Source organism: Anopheles coluzzii, chromosome 2, assembly GCF_943734685.1.
Source record: "Anopheles coluzzii chromosome 2, AcolN3, whole genome shotgun sequence".
NCBI classification, from domain to species: Eukaryota; Metazoa; Arthropoda; class Insecta; order Diptera; family Culicidae; genus Anopheles; species Anopheles coluzzii.
The window spans coordinates 122,628,291-122,648,925 of NC_064670.1; the positions used below are offsets into that span (position 1 = coordinate 122,628,291).

The 20,635-nt window shown below is 49.6% G+C and overlaps 2 protein-coding genes across 2 annotated transcripts; one reads left to right on the forward strand and one right to left on the reverse strand.

The window, feature by feature from the left end:
* Window positions 1-418: 418 nt before the first annotated feature.
* On the forward strand, window positions 419-20,631 carry LOC120953301 (sodium-dependent dopamine transporter). Its single transcript, XM_040373103.2, has 8 exons — window positions 419-1,095; window positions 7,883-8,179; window positions 16,285-16,702; window positions 16,783-17,160; window positions 17,230-17,467; window positions 17,538-17,766; window positions 17,839-18,107; window positions 18,171-20,631. The coding sequence occupies exons 1-8, from the start codon at window positions 1,011-1,013 to the stop codon at window positions 18,282-18,284; spliced, it is 2,028 nt and encodes a 675-aa protein (XP_040229037.2). The 5' UTR covers window positions 419-1,010; the 3' UTR covers window positions 18,285-20,631.
* Window positions 10,742-16,115, reverse strand: LOC125908295 (uncharacterized). The gene is made up of 2 exons (XM_049610938.1): window positions 14,772-16,115; window positions 10,742-14,707 (listed from the first exon to the last, which is right to left on the reverse strand). The coding sequence occupies exons 1-2, from the start codon at window positions 14,782-14,784 to the stop codon at window positions 10,842-10,844; spliced, it is 3,879 nt and encodes a 1,292-aa protein (XP_049466895.1). The 5' UTR covers window positions 14,785-16,115; the 3' UTR covers window positions 10,742-10,841.
* Window positions 20,632-20,635: the final 4 nt, after the last annotated feature.

The window sequence follows — 20,635 nt, forward strand, 5'->3', positions numbered from 1 at the left end:
AAATAACCGGACACAATTGTAGAGGGACCGACCACTGTGCTTACGGTTCCCTTCCGTTGACAGCGGACGAAGTTCATTTGCTGCAGGGCTCGTCTACTGCTTTACTACCCAAGGGACTTATTTCGAAATTGTTATACAAATTCATCTTCATTTAAAACACAACGGAATTCGCACACGGATTTTGAGTAACGTTCAAACAGTGCTAAACAAAGCTTATCAAAAACATACATATTATAAGAGGATTGTAACACATGGAATTCAAATTCCTACAAACCCCTCACAATTGCACAGGCTTCACAAGTCGGCCCGACCGAACCGAACCAATGCTTTTCCGGCGATTCTCCGGCGCAGGATCGGTTTCGGCAGGGCGCAGGAACGCCACTATAAAAGGGCCACCGTGCCAGCCAGCCAGCCAGTCGCTAGTCGTCCTTGTGCATCCCGTTTCGGTGCAAGCAAAGCGAAGCGAGCTCGGTGTTGCAAGCAAACAGGCAGCTGCCAGGGAGCCGGAAGTTGGTGCTGGTTGGAAGGTGGCTGCAGCCGGGAAAGGGTGGGCCCAGTGGTAGTGAATGCCGTTGACGGTTACAAGTGTGTGCCCCCTGCTTACGTGCAAAGTACGCAGTGGTGTGGTTGTGAAAATAAAACAAAAGCACTAAGGCCAAGTTGGGTGGGTTTGGTAGTTCAAAATTACCTCCGGACACGTGGACGGTGTACAGTTTTTTTGTACATAAATCAGTATGTAGCGGTGCAAAATGACTGCTGAACGATACGCTTGCAGCAGTGGATGAGTTGAGTGGTTTTGGGGGCAAAAAGTGCAGCAAACTAGAACATGATCACATTTGAGGTGTAAAGCTACGTTTTCAAAGGGAAGGAAGCGTTTGGTAAAACGATCAACAGACAACAGGGCGGCCAAATTGTTGCAGTGAAGTTTCAAAAGGAGCCGATATCTATACCCAACTGTTAGTAGAGAGAGAGTGAGTGAGACGGTGCACCCGTTGCGGTAAGCAAGCTGGATGTTCGAGCTAGATGATCCACGGGAGAAGCTGAGACTGCTGGAAACGCCAGTGAAGTGCACGGACAGCAGCAAGTCCGGATCAGGTGAGTAGTGTATATCTAAGTAAATTAAGCGTATTAAGTTAAACATCGCTACGCTTTCCAATCCCATCGCTGCTACTCCTTACGAGCTTTGCAAGCTCTGGTTCTAAGTGGTTCTTCTCCACGCCTCGTTGAACCCCGTTCCGTTTCGAGATCTGTTGGTCCACCTCCTCGGCGCTGTGGTTGTTCCCGGAACTAATAAGTCGACTAATAGCAGGGAAATATTTCAATTACCGTTTCAACTCCCATTCCGGTGGGAAATTGGTGGGGAGTCCCAAAAAACACTTGAACTAATTTCCTCCCGCACGCTGTTTACTCGCGCACTTGCTTGCGCTTACCTGTTGCGTATTGGTCGACCGGGCTTCGCTTACCACACGACGGTGCAGCGAGTATCGAAAATGGTCAGCCAGGACGCAAGGATCGAATATCGCAGCAGGCCATCCAGCAGTTTGGTTGAGCAACCAACATAACGGATGCGGTTTTTGGATGATTTCTGGGATGGTGTGGAGTGGAGTGGCCTTTGTGCAATATTGTGAGCGTGCGGAATGCAACCAACGTCCCGGAAAAACGGGGCAAGCCCCAGTCCTGGGCCTGGCACCGAAGGAAATGAGCTATAAATCTGTGGTTATGATTGTTTTCCTTGCTAATCTAGCGGGTCGGGAGCGAATTTGCTGTTTGTAAGTGATTTGATGGAATGGATCCGTTCGGAGTGGGGAGCGAAAGGGAACGTTAGTAGTTTAGTGTTACGGAAGTAAACTAGTGAGATGAATGGGGGGGTTGGTTGCTCGAATTGCTATCCACCCTCCTCCCCTTTACTGCTGGTGAAGGAAATTTGGAAAATTCAATAAGCTTTGTGGTTGGCGGAGCTATTTGATTTCTCTTTATTGGATTGGGTTTGCTGCTGTGATGGGGATTTAAGGAGCAGATTTTTTGCACTAGCAGCATTTAAATTAAATGCGTCGGCTTTTTTTTTTGCAGGGAAAATTTACAAGATACTCGAAAAATAGCTCAAGACAAAGCAGGGGAACTATTCTGCGGTTAAGGGTCTCTGTGGCTTTTCGTTCTTATGATGTTGTGAGCTTCAAAAATCCTTCAATCTTAAAAAAAGGAGGATGAATGTTGCTACTATGGCCCCTTCTTAACTTCTTTACCGACGGTCGGACTTATCCGATTAGTCTAGGATTTCTTCAAGTTCAACCATCTCTTTCTTAGTATAATTTTTACAGTATTCTTCTCCTACAATGTGTATAAAACACAATAAAGAAACAAGGTTTTTGTAACAAAAAAGCCTCCTCCAAAGCTGTCACGGCAAGATGGTGTCCTTAATAGGCCCGAAACTCCGTCACGCTTCCTTGCTAATGATGTTTGATTGGGAGAAAGAACTATTCACGTACCAATCAAACGTTTTGGGGGATAATAAAAGAAATATATCATTTAAAAGATCTGAAACGAAAGTACTTGTGAAAATTATTTCATTTAAGAAGCTACAATCTATTATAAGATGTGTACTGTACCTTACTAAGGCCTTCTTAAAAGCCTCTTCTAAGCCCTACCAGTACTGCAACACATACAACCTCACATATATAACCGACCGGCATTCAGAAGAGGAAAAAAATCCGGACTCGAAATCACATCTAACCACGATTCCTTTTCATCTTCAACGTAATCGCCCATTCACGAGCTTGCCCACAGCCGCAGTAGTGGTGGTGGTGGTATTAGTAGTAGTAGAAAGGGAGGGGGTTAGAGAAACGGTCCGACCGACCGACCACCGACCATTGCCAGCAAGCAGTCGGTGCGTTCGGAGTCGTTCTGTTTGCCGCAGTCTCGCGCAACCGTTCGTCCAAGCCGGTAGACGCAGAAACGGTGCTGCGAACCGAACGGACTGAACAGGCATTCAGTGTGTTTTGAGGCGTTTTGGTTTGATTTTTTTGGCTATTATAATTTACTAAGATTGTGTAAGATTGTAAGAAACAGTGGTGACATAATATACGGTGCTTAAGTTTAACAGTTGCAAACAGATCCAAACTCCTAGCACAGCGGCGTGTGATTTGAATGCGTGAACACGTGTGATCGACACTTTCAGCGCGGTTTTCTAACGGTCATAAATGGGCCCCAAAAACGGTTCAAACGGCGTGGCATCAAAGCAGGCTGGATCCATTTAAAGCAAAGCTAGTTGCTTTCCCATCGGATGGCTGTGGCGCGAGTTGACGCGCGAAAAGACAATAAATCAGGGCGCAATGATTTAAATTTAAACCAACGTGTTACACGTGCGTGCTGTGCGCGTTAAACGCGAGTGCGCGCAATATCAGCGTAAAAGGCAAATCGAAGTGGCAAAGTGATTACAGCTAGAAGAAGCAACAACGAATATCTAATGAGCTCATTGATGGGGCTGGGGATAAGGGTTTGCAGTGATACCCGTAAATACTTGTCGAATTTCACACGGTTCATTTACATGGCGCTATTTTTAAAAAAAAGCTTGTTTGTGTGCCATCATTTGTGCAAATAATGCAATGTTTTTTTAGAACACAAATAACCCATTCCCCTCATTTTGGGTAAGAACTTTTGAAGGACAGCTTTCAATCGTTGGTTTGTTTGCGCTGCTCGCACGCTCTTCAATTATTTAACATTTTTATCCTCTTTTTGTGTGTGTGTGTTTGGAGCGACATCTCAGATCAGCTGTATGGACCAGTAAAGACGGCTAAAGAACCGGCTTGATTCGTAGTTTCTCTTTCCAGTCTTCTTTGCGTTCTCTGGTTTGCCCGTTGAAGGAATGTTATTGGGCTAACCTTAAACCGAAAGCGAAAACAGGCTTTTGGACCGAATTGGACAGCATACCCTCCTACGCTGACAGCATGATGCTGTTCTGCTAGTTGTTGTCCACAAACAAACAAACAGGTTTGTTTCTCAATTCCTGCTTCCCAACCGCCGACAGCACACTGTTGAGGCCTCGATTTGCATGTTGAGATTCATTCTCCCAATCCGCAAGGTGAAGGTTAATATTGTAATCATATCGAGGATCATTATTCTTCTGAGCTGAGGGATTTGTTTTGTGTGGAATGGAGAGGGGGAGCTGGCGTCATCTATTAAACCATTAAAGCGCGTGAGGGAGTTGTTTAGAAAGGCGCTAACCGTGGTGGACCGGGCCGGATTAAAAGCCAATCGTTAATCAATTTCGAAGCGGACAGATCAAAACACACACGAGGAGAGATTTGTTTCCGATTCGCAAAAATGTGCGCCATCCAAGGCCAACCGGAAGGGGGTGGGGGCGAGTAATGAAATGGCCACCCCGTCGGAACTTGGGCTCGGTGACCAGACGTGCAAAAGCGTGCGTAAAATTTATGTGTTCTACTTCGCTGCACATGCTCACAAGGCTAAGCGAGTGGTGGTGGGGTGGCGATCAGTCAGTCAGATGAGAGTTTGGTTTGCTTTGGCGTCTAGACTGCAGAAAGCTTCAATGTGTGTTAGAGAGGGCATGAGGTGGCTTGGCTAGATCATTGAATTGCATTTAAGCTAAATGGTAATGGAACGAACACCGGCACAAGATTGGTACAGGTACAGCCCGCCGGAAACCTTGCGCATGAGATGGAACGGCCACAGGTGTAATAATTGCAATTTGTGGTGGTAAAACGAAAGGGAAAGGGTCATGCTAGATGGACAGTTCAAGGATCGGTGCTGCAGAGTGTACATAAATTGGAGGCGAATTGGAAGTATTTGTTCATTTTATTCCATTTAAAAGATGAATTTCAACATCACTTTCACTGTCATTGAACTTTAAAGAGAAGATACTTTTTTTAAATAATTTATTCCACCCCTCACAAACTGGTCACACACATACAATGTGTCCAACTCCGGCGACTGTGCAAATGTAATTAAAGTGTCAGTTTCAATCAGCAACTTTAGCATTAATTGACAAGAGCGCGTTGCAACATGCAACGTGTCTGTGTGTGTATATCCTCGCTTCGGTCGTTTGCATAGATCGCAGTAGGCCAAATCTGGGACAGAACTTCTAAATGACCAAATCCTCCTCCTCATGGGTTAGGATAAGCACAAGCAGAAGAAGAAGAAAAAACACAGACACACACAACGCCACCGAAATGATCAACTCTAATTACATCCCCCACCGGTCAAGCGTGTTCATTGGTAGTGGTAGGAGGCTCGCTTCCCCGCTACTATTACCGTTTGCCAGGGCATAGGTAGACGACTTCTGCGTCTGGCCGTATGTGTCATACGCCAGCCGTCTTACACAGTATCGTTAAATAAACCATCGCAAATCAAGTGTGTCGATTAAGTGCTACCACTCGCGGCCCTCGAGATGGTTTGAGCGTGTCCCTTTTTTGTTGTTGTTATTCTTGTGATTTTAATTGAATTTCCGTTGGCACTGGTCAACGGCTACTAGACCGGCTTAACGAGAGAGAGCGAGCTTCAAGAGGTGTCAAGAGGAGCTTGTTCTGTCATCGACGGTTAGAACAGGGGAACCACTAATGGCTGTTTCGAACGTTTTGTTTTTAGTTTTGTGTTGTGTAATTTTTTTTAATATTCATGCAGTGAAACAAGAGTGAAAAAATCAGAAAGGAAGAAACAACAGTGATGAATAAGTGAGTGTAAGTGAATTTGGATTTGGTTAGGTTGTGGTTGTGTGTGACACAAACGATCGATAAAACGCCACATCACAACGCTGCAAGATGGGCATTAAAAAGGAAAGGAAAGGTAATTTTTTGGCGTGAAAAACTTAAAACATAAGTTGTGACCACTATGACCAGGTGCAGGGAATATGGCGTTTCCATAGTTCTAATAAGCCGTAGGCGAAACCTCTCGAAAAGTACATTGCGGTTTGGTTCAAGGGGTGTTGGATTATGAAGTAGTCACGCCACATTTTAACCACACGATTACATGCAGCTCTCTTGTGCAACCGTACGCCACGGCGAACGCTCTAGATGGCATACGATTTCGGTTGCTCTTAGTTACGGTTAGAATCACGAGAACCTTGTCAGTCAAACGTGTTTAACACCGCCGGCAGCAGCAACAGCAGCAGCACAGAAAGAACGATTGAACTGTTTGAAATAAAATGATTCAGAGCTGTCCGTTACTTTAGAAGGAGATAAAAACGGTTGCATCTATCGTGCTGAGAATACTTTGTGAAAAAAAACCCAACCTATTTATCATCTCAAATCAGAAAGTCAAGCAAAGCCAGTTTCTAAGCATGCCGTGCACCGCGAAGCGAGAGCTCCATAGCAACCAGCGGCTTAGAAGGATGACTTCTCCGGCAACGAGCGCGCTATTGGTCAGAAGAATCGTCAATTTCCCTAGACGATTATCTCAATCGCGGTTTGTCGCTTCCAGCTCGACCGAATTCTTTCATCTTCAGTGTCTCCCCCCAGTATCTTCGTTGCTCGCCGTGGGTGTAGAGAAAGTGGAAAGCCGGAAACTGAATAAGGCGACCCCGGCGTATCTTCTCCATCGCAAGAAATGAACCAGAAGAAGACGAAACCTCCCAGAGATAGAAGGGGGATACAGTCTTTGTAGGATTCTTGGAAAACGGTAAACAGTGACGGTGTGGCAACGATACCGAAATGATACGCGCGGTGTCCTTTTCTGGCGTACAATTTCGCCCAACCCAAAGCTGATTGGTAAATAGATTTGCAAGACCGTACAAAGAAGGCAACCCCGAAGGATTCAAGCGGGCAAAGAGAGAGAGAGAGAGAGCGAGAGTCTGAAATCGAATTAGGAGTACTTAACATTTTCCACTTCACACAACCTCCCCGACCTCGACCAAGCGAAGAGGGTATTGGGTTGGGTTGGGTGGCATCGGGACACATCAATGATGAAGATTTCCATCTTCTCCTCAACAACAAGTATGATGTGGTTGACTTTTATTTTAGGGACTTTGTTGTTGGTGGGCAAAAATGAGGGTTGGGATGGTTTCAAAGTGACATTTACATTTACCAGGGAAGGGGGAATTTACCTTCCCGCTGGGTGACGTCCTAGGAGACCTAGCGGCGACGGCATATCGATATGTCGATATGGCGAGATAGGCGTATTATGCACGATACACGTCATAACAAATCAAATTTTCCCCGTGGAAGGGCCGGAAAAATCAATTTCTCTCACAACACCGTAAGCTCGGCTAGGCGCTGGCAAATGGTTCTTTAATGGAGCGAAATGAAGTGTCGGAAAGATGCGGAACCGAGGGATCTGGCCCAGCGGTCGACAAAGAGTAGGATAAAACATCAAAAACATTAACAAACACTTTGTCAATTTTGGAGGACTTTGGTGCCGTGTTTGGCTCTCGGGCCCGGTCTCGGACTGCTTCGATTGCTGGAGTGCGTCCTCGTCCTCAGCGTCGTCGTCGTCATCGTCCGTTCGTTGTGAGGCAGGTCGGTCTATTATTAGTAGCTACTTCAAAATTTGAATACTCTCGCTCCCTCTCTCCCTCCTCTTTCGCGGGGGAGCGGTCTTTGGTTGGGGCTAGGACATACCCTCGATGTGATGTCGAAATGTCGAACGTATTTGAGATATTTACGTCCATGAGGATGATGATGATGATGAGTCGCTCAAGTGCCTCTTCCGACATGTCATCGCAACGCTCTCTCTGTGTCCAGTCCGACCGAGAGTGAGTAGGTCAAAGTTGGCGTGTACTGCATTCACACACCTCCCCGTTGCAAGTGAACGCTGGTCGCTGGGGTGATAAAAATCAATACCTTTTCGATGGTGTAATTAAGTTAGAAGCACAGTTTTACTTTTTGGTAATAATATCTTAAACTTTTTCTGCTACGCTCTATCTTTCCAACAGATTCCATCGAAGGGGACGCCCTGAAGGAGCTGAACGGTGGAGCGGAAAACGGCGTCGGCGGTGATAGTGAGGGAACCGCCCTGGCGATGACCACCATCGGCCAGATCAAGGCGAAGGGCCGGCCGGGTCTGCTGCCACGGAATGGGGCCGGCGGCGGTGGTGGTGGTGAGCTGGACGATGGCGAGGAGCGCGAAACCTGGAGCGGGAAGGTGGACTTTCTGCTGTCCGTCATCGGGTTCGCCGTCGATCTGGCCAACGTGTGGCGCTTCCCGTACCTCTGCTACAAGAACGGTGGTGGTAAGTAATGTGGGTGGGTAGGGTGGTCCCTGTGTTGTACGGTATTCTGTACGCCAGCTTCCGTCGTTCGAAGGATGGAACGATAGCATCGTCGTCGTCGTCGCCGTCGTTTAATAGCTAATTACGGACGGTGAAATCTAATTTGGTTACGGTGACGGGCGGGAAAATTGATATTGAAAAACCGAACGCAGCCCTCCTTTCACCGGGTGTATATGGCGTATAAGAACAAAAGAAGGAACTCGCGTCTGTCGAGTGACGCTGTATGGGTTTTGTGAAGTATAACAATGCATAGTAATGTTAAATTGCTGCATTAAAGTGTTTTGAGGTAGAATGAAGCTTCACAGGCCGTTTCTATTGCATTCCATCGATGTAAGTTTGAACGCATAAGCTTCACCTTTGCCTTCTAACGAGTTTCGAGTTTCATGATTTCTTCGCTCGTTCCTACCAATAGAATAAATTCCAATTCCGTGTGCACGAAAAACCTGTTTCAAGCGCAGCTACAGCCCAACCTGTCCCAGCCCAGTCCCAGCTGCTCATGCGAACGAATAAACTAACCAAGAATATGTTCTGCTGAAACACACCGTCCAGCGAACCGAAAGTCCAAGATGTCGGTGGACCCCACGAGAGGAACAGATTAAAGCCGAATCATAAGCGAAGGGCGTGCAGCACGAAAGGGTACCCATTGCTCGTGGGGGGAGAAAAGCATAAATCATCGCCAAAAAAAAGGGATTGGCATCCGCGACCGTATCAACAAGCGAAACAAGCGAACGCACTTTCCGTGGTAGCGTTCCGTTTCTGGTGGTTCTTGCGGCCAGGCGAGAAGACGGTACGACGAACCAGTTCAAGCGCTGAACTGAACCGTGACAAATGCCATCCCATCCAATCCCAATCGGTTAGTAAGTCATGTGCAATCGTAGTAGGCTGTGGATGCCTGCTTGCATTCTGGGATGTTTAAACCCTTGGATGTAGTACCCACACAGAGAGCAGCGCGCTGAAGTTAGAAAGGAAGGTGGTAAAATGGATGTGACAGCACAGATTTACGCCACCCCAAAAGGTCCAATCCTGCAGCTGTGCTCCAGCTTCTCCTACTTCTACTGCCAAGCCGGAAGTCTGCCACTGATGACAGCTGAGGAACCGTGCCCCTCTAGACCTTGTTGGCCGGTCGGTCGGTTGGTTCGTTTTCTTTGCCTTTCCGGAGGCTTGGCGTTCATGAAGACGGGCACGATTCTCCCAAGAATCGTTGCTCACGCTTTGGTCCTGAGTTCCGGACGAGCCTCTTTACTTTGGTTCATTCTGTTGCGCTCTTTCATTCTTTCTGCCAAAGACATGGAACGGAAATTTCCACTTTTCCGCCTTTTCTAACCGGGTTGACTTGCGGAGAGAGAGAGAGAGGAAGGGGGATGGTGGCAAAGTTTCACGCTAATGGCGTTGATGTCTTTATTCAACCGTACTCACTCAAGCGTGCATCCGTAGTAGTACGCACCAGATTCCACAAGAGCAGGGATTACGGAATGGCCTCCAATTGTTCACGATGATGATGATGGTGATGAGCGATAGAAGAGGAAGCCATCCTCACCATTTGGATGCGGAAGCCACTACCGAGACGCAGGGGACTACGGAGTGGCGATGAATTATTACAGCTTTCAACCCAAGCCCGTATCCTTTTGTGGTTGACTTCCCGGCCACTTCTGCGAGCTGCGATGGGAACACTTTTCAAAACGGCCACTTGTTGCATGCGCTTTTCGATTCTCGATTCCGATGCCGGCGACGATTTCTAGGCGAGAGAAATGTGTCACTATGCTTTCTTATCTTACGCCTCGGCCTTTTTATCCGGTTCGTGTGACAACATCGACACATTGACTTTGAGTGTGCGTGATTCCTGAGTGTGCTGTGTGTTTGAAGGGGATGGACAAAGAAAATGACCCCCCCCCCCATTTCCCCGCTCAACCGGCGCTTTCTTTGCCTCATTCCCTTATTGAGTTCCATTTTGCAGCGATTGCCATCCAACAGGTTGACTTCTTGAACTTTAGAGCGGAGAACTGTAGCTTAAAAAGGATGATGACTTACAAAGAATTTAAAAGTGTGCGTGTGCGTTGGTTTGTGTGTGTGTGAATATTCCTTTTTTGCCTTGTTGGAATTATGGTTCCGTGTTTTTCACACCCTGTTTGACGCCGTGTGACTCGTGGGAAATGGACCTGAAAGAGCTTACAAAACATCCTTCTACTGCTTCTTCTTCTTCTATCCGATGTTTAGTAGAACACAGTTGCTTTGTACAGTAGAGTAGGAACACAGTGCATTAGGACGTCCGCACCGTTAGCTAATGGAGTGGAAAGTGTTTCATCGATAGTATTAGCATTAAAATGGAAGGTTATTGTCGCGCGACTTTCACTTCAAGAGCAGCGAGCGGTGGACTTGGAGGAGAGTGTGTTTGTGCCACAATTACATTGAGTTGCGCCTTTAAATGCGCCCTTTGTGAGGTGAAAAATAATGCTTCTCCCGTAACGGTCAGTTTGATTCACGCTATACGCCCGCGCATTATGCAATACGCACTACACGTGAAGCTTACATTTCGTTGCTAGGACACTTTAGCGCCCTTCTAGCAAATGGGTTTACTTTATTTACCGTATTCAATAAGCATTTAATCAAGAAAGGCCAAACATCATTACTCGACACACTCGGACTCGGAGGGATCGACACATTCCTGCGCCGCCTCACTGAAAAACAGATCGCCGAAGCAGAACGTTGGATAGCCTGCTTCGTTGACGCACACGTAGAACTGGCGGCAGGAGTAGGGGCTCGCCACGTACGCTCCGTCCGGCTGGCCTGTGCAGATGCCACCGGTTGGTGGTGTGGACGGTTCTACCGTACACTCGACATTGTCCGCTTCGTCACAGTCCTGCAGCTCCTCGCTGAACCACAGTCCCGGTGGACAGAACGAAGGTTCTCCGATCTCGTTCAGACAGGTGTAGAACAGCGAACAGCTATCCGGGCTTGGTACACGCACACCATCCTCCCGATCGGCGCAAACTCCCGGCGTCGGTACGGTCGTGACCGTGTCGGCACATTCCGCCTCACCGATTGGGACGCAGCGCAGCAGATTACTGTCGAACCAGTTGCCACCCGGGCATTGCACCGAGTACGGGTAGTTGTTCACGCACACGTAGTAACGGCTGCAGTCGAGCGGGTTCGGGACGTACGTACCCTGCGGCACATCGTTACAGATACCTTCGATCGGTGAAGGCGTCGTCGTGAGCCCATTGGGACAGTCAACCTCCGTCGGGCTGGCACAGGTTTGGCGGGTCTCGTCGAACCACAATCCAGCGGGACAGATCTGCGGGAAGCCGACCTGATCGACGCAGATGTAGAACCGATTACAGAACACCGGATGCAGCACCTGGATCGAGTTGGACTGCCCAGTGCAGATGCCATCGGTGGGCAGTGGAGGTGGCAGCACGTCATGCACCTCACACTGCACGTTCTGCGTAAAGTCGCACAGCTGTCGGCGGAAGTCGAACCACTGATCGTTCGGGCAGATCATCGGGTAAGGGATGCCGTTCACACACTGGTAGTAACGGTAGCAGAAGTCATCGTCCGGGATGAAGGAAAGGTCCTCCACGCCCGCACAGCGATCCCACGGCGAGGGAGCGATCGTGGTGGGCGACAGTGGACACTCCACATTCTCGGGTATGTCACAGATCTGGCGATTTTCATCGTACCACAGCCCATCGGGACAGATCTGCGAGTAGCCGATCTCATCGACGCACAGGTAGTACTGGTTGCAGAAGTTCCAGTTGCGCGCAAAACGCCCATTCGGCACATCCTTGCAGATGTCGGGTGTGGCCACCGGCGGTCCAGGGACGCCCGGGCGCAGGAAGCACGGCACGCGGCTCGGTATATCGCACATCTGACGCTCCTGATCGAACCACAACCCGGCGCGGCAAATCATCGGGTACGGGACCGAGTTCTTGCACTCAAAGTACCGATAGCAGTAGAACTCGTTGCGCAGCAGTCCACCCTCCGGCACGTCGTCGCACAGCTCGAATGGATCGGGCGTCGTAACGGGCGGCACCAGCGGACAGTACACTTGAGCCGGTGGGCCACATCGCTGAGCCTGTGCATCGAACCAAAGCCCGTCCGGACACATCAGCGAGTAGCCGATCTCGTTCACACAGATGTAGTACTGGTTGCAGGCTCGCGGGTTCAGCACCATCTCCCCATTCGCCGCATCATTGCAGATGCCCGGAGTGGCCGGAACTGATGGCGGAGCCGGGTTCACAATGCACCTCACATTCTCCTGATCATCGCACCGCTGTTCCTCCTCGTTGAACCACTGCTCGCCGGGGCAGATGAGCGGATAGGGTCGTCCATCAATGCACTGGAAGTACCGGTAGCAGTAGTACTCGTTGCGCACGAAGCTAAAGTTAGGCACAACATCACACTGTCCCCACGGGTGAGGCGCAATCGTGGTCGTCGTCGGGGGTCCAAGATCACAGGAAGTTTCCGCCACGGGCAGACACGTCTGCCGATCCTCGTCGAACCACATGCCCGGGGGGCAAACCTGCGGGAATCCGATCTGGTCCACGCAGATGTAGAACTGATTGCAGCTGAACGGATTCGGCACCTGGATCGAGTTGGACACACCGTTACAGATGCCGGCCGTTGGCGGTGGACGTGGTGGCGGCTCCGTGATGATACACTCAACCTCCTCCTGTGGACGACACTGCTGGCGACGATCGTCGAACCACTGCTCGCCTGGGCAGATCATTGGGAAGGGTGATCCGTTGACGCACTTGTAGTAACGGTAGCAGAAAGCTTCATCACGCACGTACGCGTTGTTCGGGATGCCGATGCAGGGTGCGTACGGGTTCGGGGTAGTTGGAGGACGCTCTGGAGCAAGGCCACACTCAACCGTGCCCGCCTCTGAGCAGGTCTGTCCCTCCACATCGAACCAATAACCAGCGGGGCACACCAAACGCCAGCCGATCTCGTTCACGCAGATGTAGTACTGGTTGCAATACTGCGGATTACCTTCCAATCGACCGTTAGGAGCTCCATTACAGATGCCAGCCGTCGGTGGTGGTCTCACTACGGGCGGTGGCGTAACGTCGCATTCGACATACATAGGCATATCACACACCTGACGCTCGCGATCGAACCAGAGATCACCTTCGCAGATCATCGGATACGGGACACCGTCGATGCACTGGTAGTAGCGATAGCAGAAGTTTGGATGACGCACCAGCCCAAATCCTTCGACACCGTTGCACATCATGTACGGGTCTTCGGGCGGAGGAGTCGCTCCATGTGGACAGTCAACTTGAAGTGGCGAGCGACAGGATTGTGTATCCTCATCGAACCAAAGTCCCGTGGGACAGATCACCGGGATGCCGACCTGTTCCGAGCAGATGTAGTACTGGTTGCAGAAACGAGGATGCAACACCAATCGCTCCCCGATCACATCATTACAGATGCCGGGCGTAGGCTTGATCGTGGGCGGTGGTCCATCAACCTCGCACTCAACCGTTTGGTAGTCGGCACAACGCTGCAGATTCTCATCGAACCACTGATCGGCGGGGCAGATGAGCGGGAACGGATAGCCATTGCGGCACTGGTAGTACTGGTAGCAGAAGAAGTCATCCTTGACGAACGACAGGTTGTCCACATCATTGCACGGGTTGTCCGGTCGCGGTGGTGGAATATCCGGCCCCAGCGTACAGTTCGTAAGCCCAGGCTGGGTGCACGTCTGCCTTTCCTCATCGAACCACATGTTCAGTGGACAGTACTTGGACCAACCGATCTGACCCACGCACACGTAGTACTTGTTACAGGCGGTCGGATTCGGGCGCAGCACATTGTTGGGCGCATCGTTACAGATGCCGGGCGTTGGAGGCGTCGGCAGCCCTGGACTCAGCTCACACTCCACATTTTCCGGCTCGTCACAGATATCCCGCTCGGCATCAAACCACAGCCCCTCGGGACAGGTCATCGGGTAAGGGAACCCATTCACACACTGGTAGTACCGGTAGCAGGCATACTCGCTCCGTACTAGCCCAAAGTCCGGCTCGTCACGACACCGGGCCGCTCCGGGGCGTCCATGCGGGCAGCTAATATCAGCCGGATCGCCACAAATCTGGCGCGTCTGATCGAACCACAGCCCTGGCGGGCACATGATCGGGAATCCAATCTCACCGACGCACAGGTAGTACTCGTTACAGAACAGCGGATGCAGCACGAAATGGTTGTCCGGTTCACCATTGCAAATGCCGGGCGTTGGCGTAACGGTCGGAGGACGATCCTCCAGCTCACACGTCACGTTGGCCGGATTATCACACACCTGACGCTCCTCGTCGAACCATTGGTCGTCGGGACAGCGCAACGGGTAGGGATTACCATCGATGCACTGGTAGAAGCGGTAGCAGAAGAACCGATCACGCACCAGCCCGAAGTTGTCTACGTCCTCACAGCGACCCTGTTGCCCGCTGGCGACCGATACGGTGGCCAACAGGAGTACGGCAATACTCCACAGAACTGGAATGACAAGACAGTGAGTTCAGTTGCACCAATAATGTGACACGAGTCAAGTAAGACTTACCTTTAGCACCCATTCTGTCTTCAGGATGAGTTTCTTCCGAATATCGCTAGCCTTCCGTGCACTAGCGATTACTGGAGTGTCATCCTGCACTGGGCCCGCTTAAATACTGACCAGATAACTTGGAGTTATCATGGAACCCCTTTTTTCTGCCGGACGTAATTTGACCGGTACTGTAGATACCGATAGGATATGATGATGGGAGGGTCTTCCCTACGCGTGCGACCTTGAACGGTACCTGGAACGTTGGGGTGCAGTTCCACCTGCAGACGCACCAAAATGCACCAGTATCTGGGAAGAAGTTGGCAACTAGTATCAGTTATCTCCCGGCATTACATAAGGCCTGTCCGACGTTTTTGCACATCGTTTGATGTAATTGGCAAATTGGTCAAGCAGCAAGAAGAAGACACCCGAAACGCAAACCGTATTGGCCACACAAAACGGGTGGTCGTAAAGATACTGGAATGGACGGGCCCTGCATCGAGAGGGTGGCTATTGGGATTCGGTAAAGATGGATTTATATGACCGTTTCACTCTTTGTGCGGCGCGGAACTGCTTTAAAGATTCTATCGATTTGCGGTTAGGATTATCTTTATGGCGCAGCCCAATAGACAAGCGCTGGACCGCTGGAATGGCCTGTGAAGTCATCGATAAGCGGGAGGGTGAATCTATCTTTGGGGCCCGATTTAAACTACGTCACGTTGCACACACACACACACAGTGGAGCGGTTTTCTTGTCTTTTTTCTTGCCCCTCTAAGAAGTCGAATGGCTGGACACTTTACTTGACCACTTTCACCACTTCCGTGGCAGTTTGTTTATAATCCTACACTATTCCGGGAAATAGTGTCAGATATTACATCGCTTGCTACTGTTCCGGTTGCCATAGCAACGCGCGTACGCGCCTAAGTCTCTTTATACGAGCCTCTCCTCCCAAAACGTGGTTGGACGATAATCTCCAGCGACAGCGGGGGCCAGTTGGCAGAAGGTTAGCCTAGGTTACGGTATTTCCCCGGGCCGGGCCGGGCCGAGCCTGCCTGGACCAATCCCTTTATAAATTGTCCCCATTTCTCGCACCGGCTCTGGCTGAGGAAACGGCGGCGTAAAGGGCGAAACGATGCTGAAAGTCGGAGATGACATTAAGTCCCCGTTATTAACTCTCCACCTTTCTTCTCGCACTTTCGCTCCCCGGGTTCATGGCATGGCATGGCAGGCGCTGTAAGGGTGTGGTACAATATTGTTCCCGAGCGAGTGCCCGCCGGTCGTATGAATCCTTCGCCCGGATTAAGTCAATAAAATGGGAGAAAGGAAATAATAATGCTATTATGGCCATCGTCATAGCACCACTTTTCTTGTGAAATCCGCGTCCTGTGAAATGGATGGGAGTGGGTGGGTGGATGGATGGGTGGGTTTTGGATCTGAGTTCCCACGGCCGAACGGCACTCCACCTCCGCTGGGAATTTATTGTTCAAGCATCTTCATTTTATTGCTGCGTTTCCTTGTTCGGCTCTTCGGCAGGTGCCTTCCTCATACCGTACGGCATAATGCTGGTGGTGGGTGGCATCCCCCTGTTCTACATGGAGCTGGCGCTCGGCCAGTTCAACCGGAAGGGTGCCATCACCTGCTGGGGCCGGCTGGTGCCACTGTTCAAGGGCATCGGGTACGCGGTCGTGCTGATTGCGTTCTACGTCGATTTCTACTACAACGTGATCATCGCTTGGTCGTTGCGCTTCTTCTTCGCCTCCTTCACGGACAGCTTGCCGTGGACGCACTGCTCCAACGCCTGGAACACGGTCGAGTGTAAGCCGTTCGGGTACATCAACAGCACGGCGGCGACGGTGGTGAATCGGACCGGTGTGCTGGCGGCTAACGTTACCGGCACGGTTAGCACCATCAACGATACCAAGTTTGCATCGGCCGCCTCCGAGTACTTCAAGTAAGTGGGCTGATGAAAAGTGAATCACAAAACAGTCTCCCTTCTGTTCTAATACTTATTTGTTGTTACCACCCCAACAGCCGCTACATTCTCGAGCTGGACAAGAGCGAAGGCATTCACGATCTCGGCGCGATCAAGTGGGACATGGCGCTCTGTCTGCTGGCCGTGTATCTCATCTGCTACTTTTCGCTCTGGAAGGGCATCAGCACTTCGGGGAAGGTGGTCTGGTTTACGGCCCTGTTCCCGTACGCCGTGCTGCTGATTCTGCTCGTCCGCGGCATCACACTGCCCGGTTCGGCCGAGGGCATTCTGTACTACCTGCGGCCCAACTTTGACGTCATCTACAATGCGGAAGTGTGGGTCGATGCGGCGACGCAGGTGTTCTTCTCGCTCGGTCCTGGCTTTGGAGTGCTGCTGGCGTACGCTTCGTACAACAAGTATCACAACAATGTGTACAAGTGAGTTTTGTGTGGAACGCGCGTGTGTGAGTTGGGTGATGTCACTTAAGGTCTTTTTCCGCCTTCCAGGGACGCTCTGCTGACTAGTTTGATCAACTCGGCCACCAGCTTCATTGCTGGGTTTGTAATCTTCTCCGTGCTTGGCTACATGGCACACGCGAGCGGCCAAAGCATCCAGGATGTGGCAACCGAAGGGCCGGGACTTGTGTTTGTTGTGTACCCGGCAGCGATCGCCACCATGCCGGGCAGCATCTTTTGGGCGTTGATATTCTTCATGATGCTGCTAACGCTTGGACTGGATAGCTCGGTAAGTGTTGTAGAGGAGCTCAGAAGGACATAGAACTTCACAATATCACGTTTTCTGTACGATCTTCTAGTTTGGCGGATCAGAAGCGATCATCACAGCGTTGAGTGACGAATTTCCCAAGATCGGCCGCAATCGAGAGATCTTTGTGGCGGTCCTGTTCTCGCTGTACTTTGTCGTCGGGTTGGCTAGCTGTACGCAGGGTGGATTCTACTTCTTCCAGCTGCTGGATCGCTATGCGGCTGGGTACTCCATCCTTATAGCTGTATTTTTTGAAGCGATCGCTGTGTCGTGGATTTATGGTAAACTTGGAAATTCGCTTTATTTATCTGAAATTGGTTAATATTTACACGCCTTTGCAACCCCATTCCTAGGCACGGAGCGGTTCTGCAATGACATCAAGGACATGATTGGCTTTGCACCCGGCATCTACTGGCGCGTTTGCTGGAAGTTTGTCGCACCACTGTTTCTGCTGTTCATCATCATCTACGGGCTGATCGGGCACGAGCCGCTCAGCTACGAGGACTACGTGTATCCGTCCTGGGCCAACGTGCTTGGCTGGTGTATAGCCGGATCGTCCATGATCATGATACCGCTGATGGCAAGCTACAAGCTGATCGTGACGCCGGGAAGCTTGCGACAGGTAAGAGACTTTGCGATCATTATTCCAAATCTCACACTCTCATGACTCCATTCTTGATTGCAGCGCTTCAAGATCCTGACCACGCCCTGGCGCGATCAGCAAATGGCCGTCAATGGGGTTTCGATCGAGCCGGCCCAAGTGCGCCTAACGCACTCCGACGAAGGAGAGGAGGTTTGAGTGCGCACCCGTTTCTATGCACCACGGTTCAACATTTACTTCGTGTGAAAGCGACGTTCATCATTCCCATTGCGCTCCCAGTCCCCCTGTGTGTTTGTATATCCTTTCCGTTACGAAGTGTGTGCGTGGGCTATAGTTTTCTGTTTTGACGTTGAACCCAGCAGCAGCCCTTCCAACCTTCCCCAGCTATAGATTGATAAGTGTTATCTGCTGCGTAAGGTAGAAAGATAACGCCTAGGATTAAGTAGAACGTACTCTTGTGCAAGATGCTTTTTTGTAGTTTCCACCAAACTATAGAGAAACACCAAGCATAATCGCTCCCAAAACCACATCACATCGCTCTCTCTCTCCCTCTCTTAATTACTTGCTCTCTTTCGCTCGCACATCGAGTGGAAACTACAACATAATGCTGTATAGGATAATATGATACGGGGTAGTAAGACGGCTTACATCCGCACCTAGATTGCTGCACCTCCTGTACATAAGCAGCAACTCTAAAGCACATACACACACGTTGAAATGCGGGACAATTTGCAAAGACGGCAAAGATCGGGAAGGTCATCACTGTGGGGGGAACGGTTTGTACCTTCCAAACGGGAACGCCGGACACCCTTCTCACAGTTGGTTGACGCTTCTGATTGACATTTAGCTTTGAGCAATCGTATGTAAATCGGCTTCTGTGCATCTATATGCATCATTACGCCGGGGAAAAAAACTATCTTCCTTTTTATTATGTAGATTTTTCGTTGTAAAAAATGCCGTTTTACACCAGTGATTTGTTTGTTGTTCTCATTTTTAATAACAATTTTAACTACAATTGCTTAAAGTTTGTTGCAGCCACAAAGCATCATTGTTGATTGAGATTGAATGCCAAACATGTATAATCATCTTTATATCAAGTTACACGAATGATAGAACATTTATAAACCGAAACTATCTAAAAAGGACAGTCCGGTCCTCGACAGTACGAGCTCGGAGGCCATTGAAGCGACCCCGCAGCATACACTTTCTTGCCAACCATTACTTGTAAACGCCTGTCGTTAGCGATAAGATTCAAAATTAGATAAAAAAAGCACGCACACTCGGCACGGGTAGCAAACCTCCCAAAAACGGGCAACGGTAGCTTCCACCTTCGAACTTGCGAGATGAGCTTTCACACAGCCATAAAGCTCATCCTGCATGCAGGTGGTTGAGCTTTTGTTCTTGTCGGACGGGGTTGCTACGCGGCGCTAGGGGTTGCAATTTTAAATTGACCGTTGGATGTGGTTACTAGGGTGACCAGACGACAGTAACTGTCACTTAAAGAAAGAGCTTAGTCGGAAGTAGATAAACACGGGGCAAGAGTAACGCGCAAGCTTTCCAAAAAGCTTAGTATAAGAAGAGTAAGCAAATAGAATTGTTCAGATATTCAAACAAACAAAATAGGTAAAAGACATCGCACAATAAAACTGCTTTTTGCTGGATAGCTTTTAACATTCCTACGACCCCTACGAAGCAGTATAGCCATGTGTTAGCGAAGAAAAAAACAAACCACAAAAACACCAACGACTTATTCGTGCTGTCCTTGCTAGTTCCCAGGCCGTGGGTAGGTTGGCGCACGCTCTCCCACACAGCCATTGGGAAAGCGTGCCTGCAGGGTGGCCAGATGTTTTCGGGCTCCAATCTCCCGCGGACTGGGAAACAGAACCAGGGCACGAGGTACGAAATGTGTTCCCCATTTTTTGTGAGCGCTTGAGCTTAAAAATGAAATTTAAAACAAGCAAAACAGTCACAACGAACAGTCGCATAGGAAAAGAGAAGAGAGTGAAAAAACAAAACGTAATTGTAGCGTCGTAGGACAGGATGACAGGACGAATCGAATTTAGTATTACCATCTCTCCGCTACCACCCCCCGTTTGCCTGGACTCTTTAGCTGGGCAAATGGTTTTTTATTTGATAAGCTTTAACAAACAAAGCCAAGCAAACAGGAATCCAACTGTACATGAGTGAAATAGTTTAAGGGATAGTGGGGCGGTGGATTAAAACGAAAAAGCAAAAGCTTGAGTGAGATCAGCAAACAAAAAAGGGGGTGAAAAGGAACAAATGCGACATCGTTTCCACGTTATATTCTGCTTGCATGTTACGGGCTCATTGTGCTGCCGGGGCACAGTGCAGCATAAATTTAATCTGTAAATTAGTTAATTCCGACGTTCCGCGCTCTGCTCTGTAGCAGAGTGGTGTGTTTTTTTTTAATTTTATTACAAATTACTCCTTTCCATCCCCCATACGACTTCCCGCCACTGCGGCCAATTGGTTAATCAGAATCGTTTGAGTTCAATCAATAAAATTTTATTTGACAGTAACTTGATGGG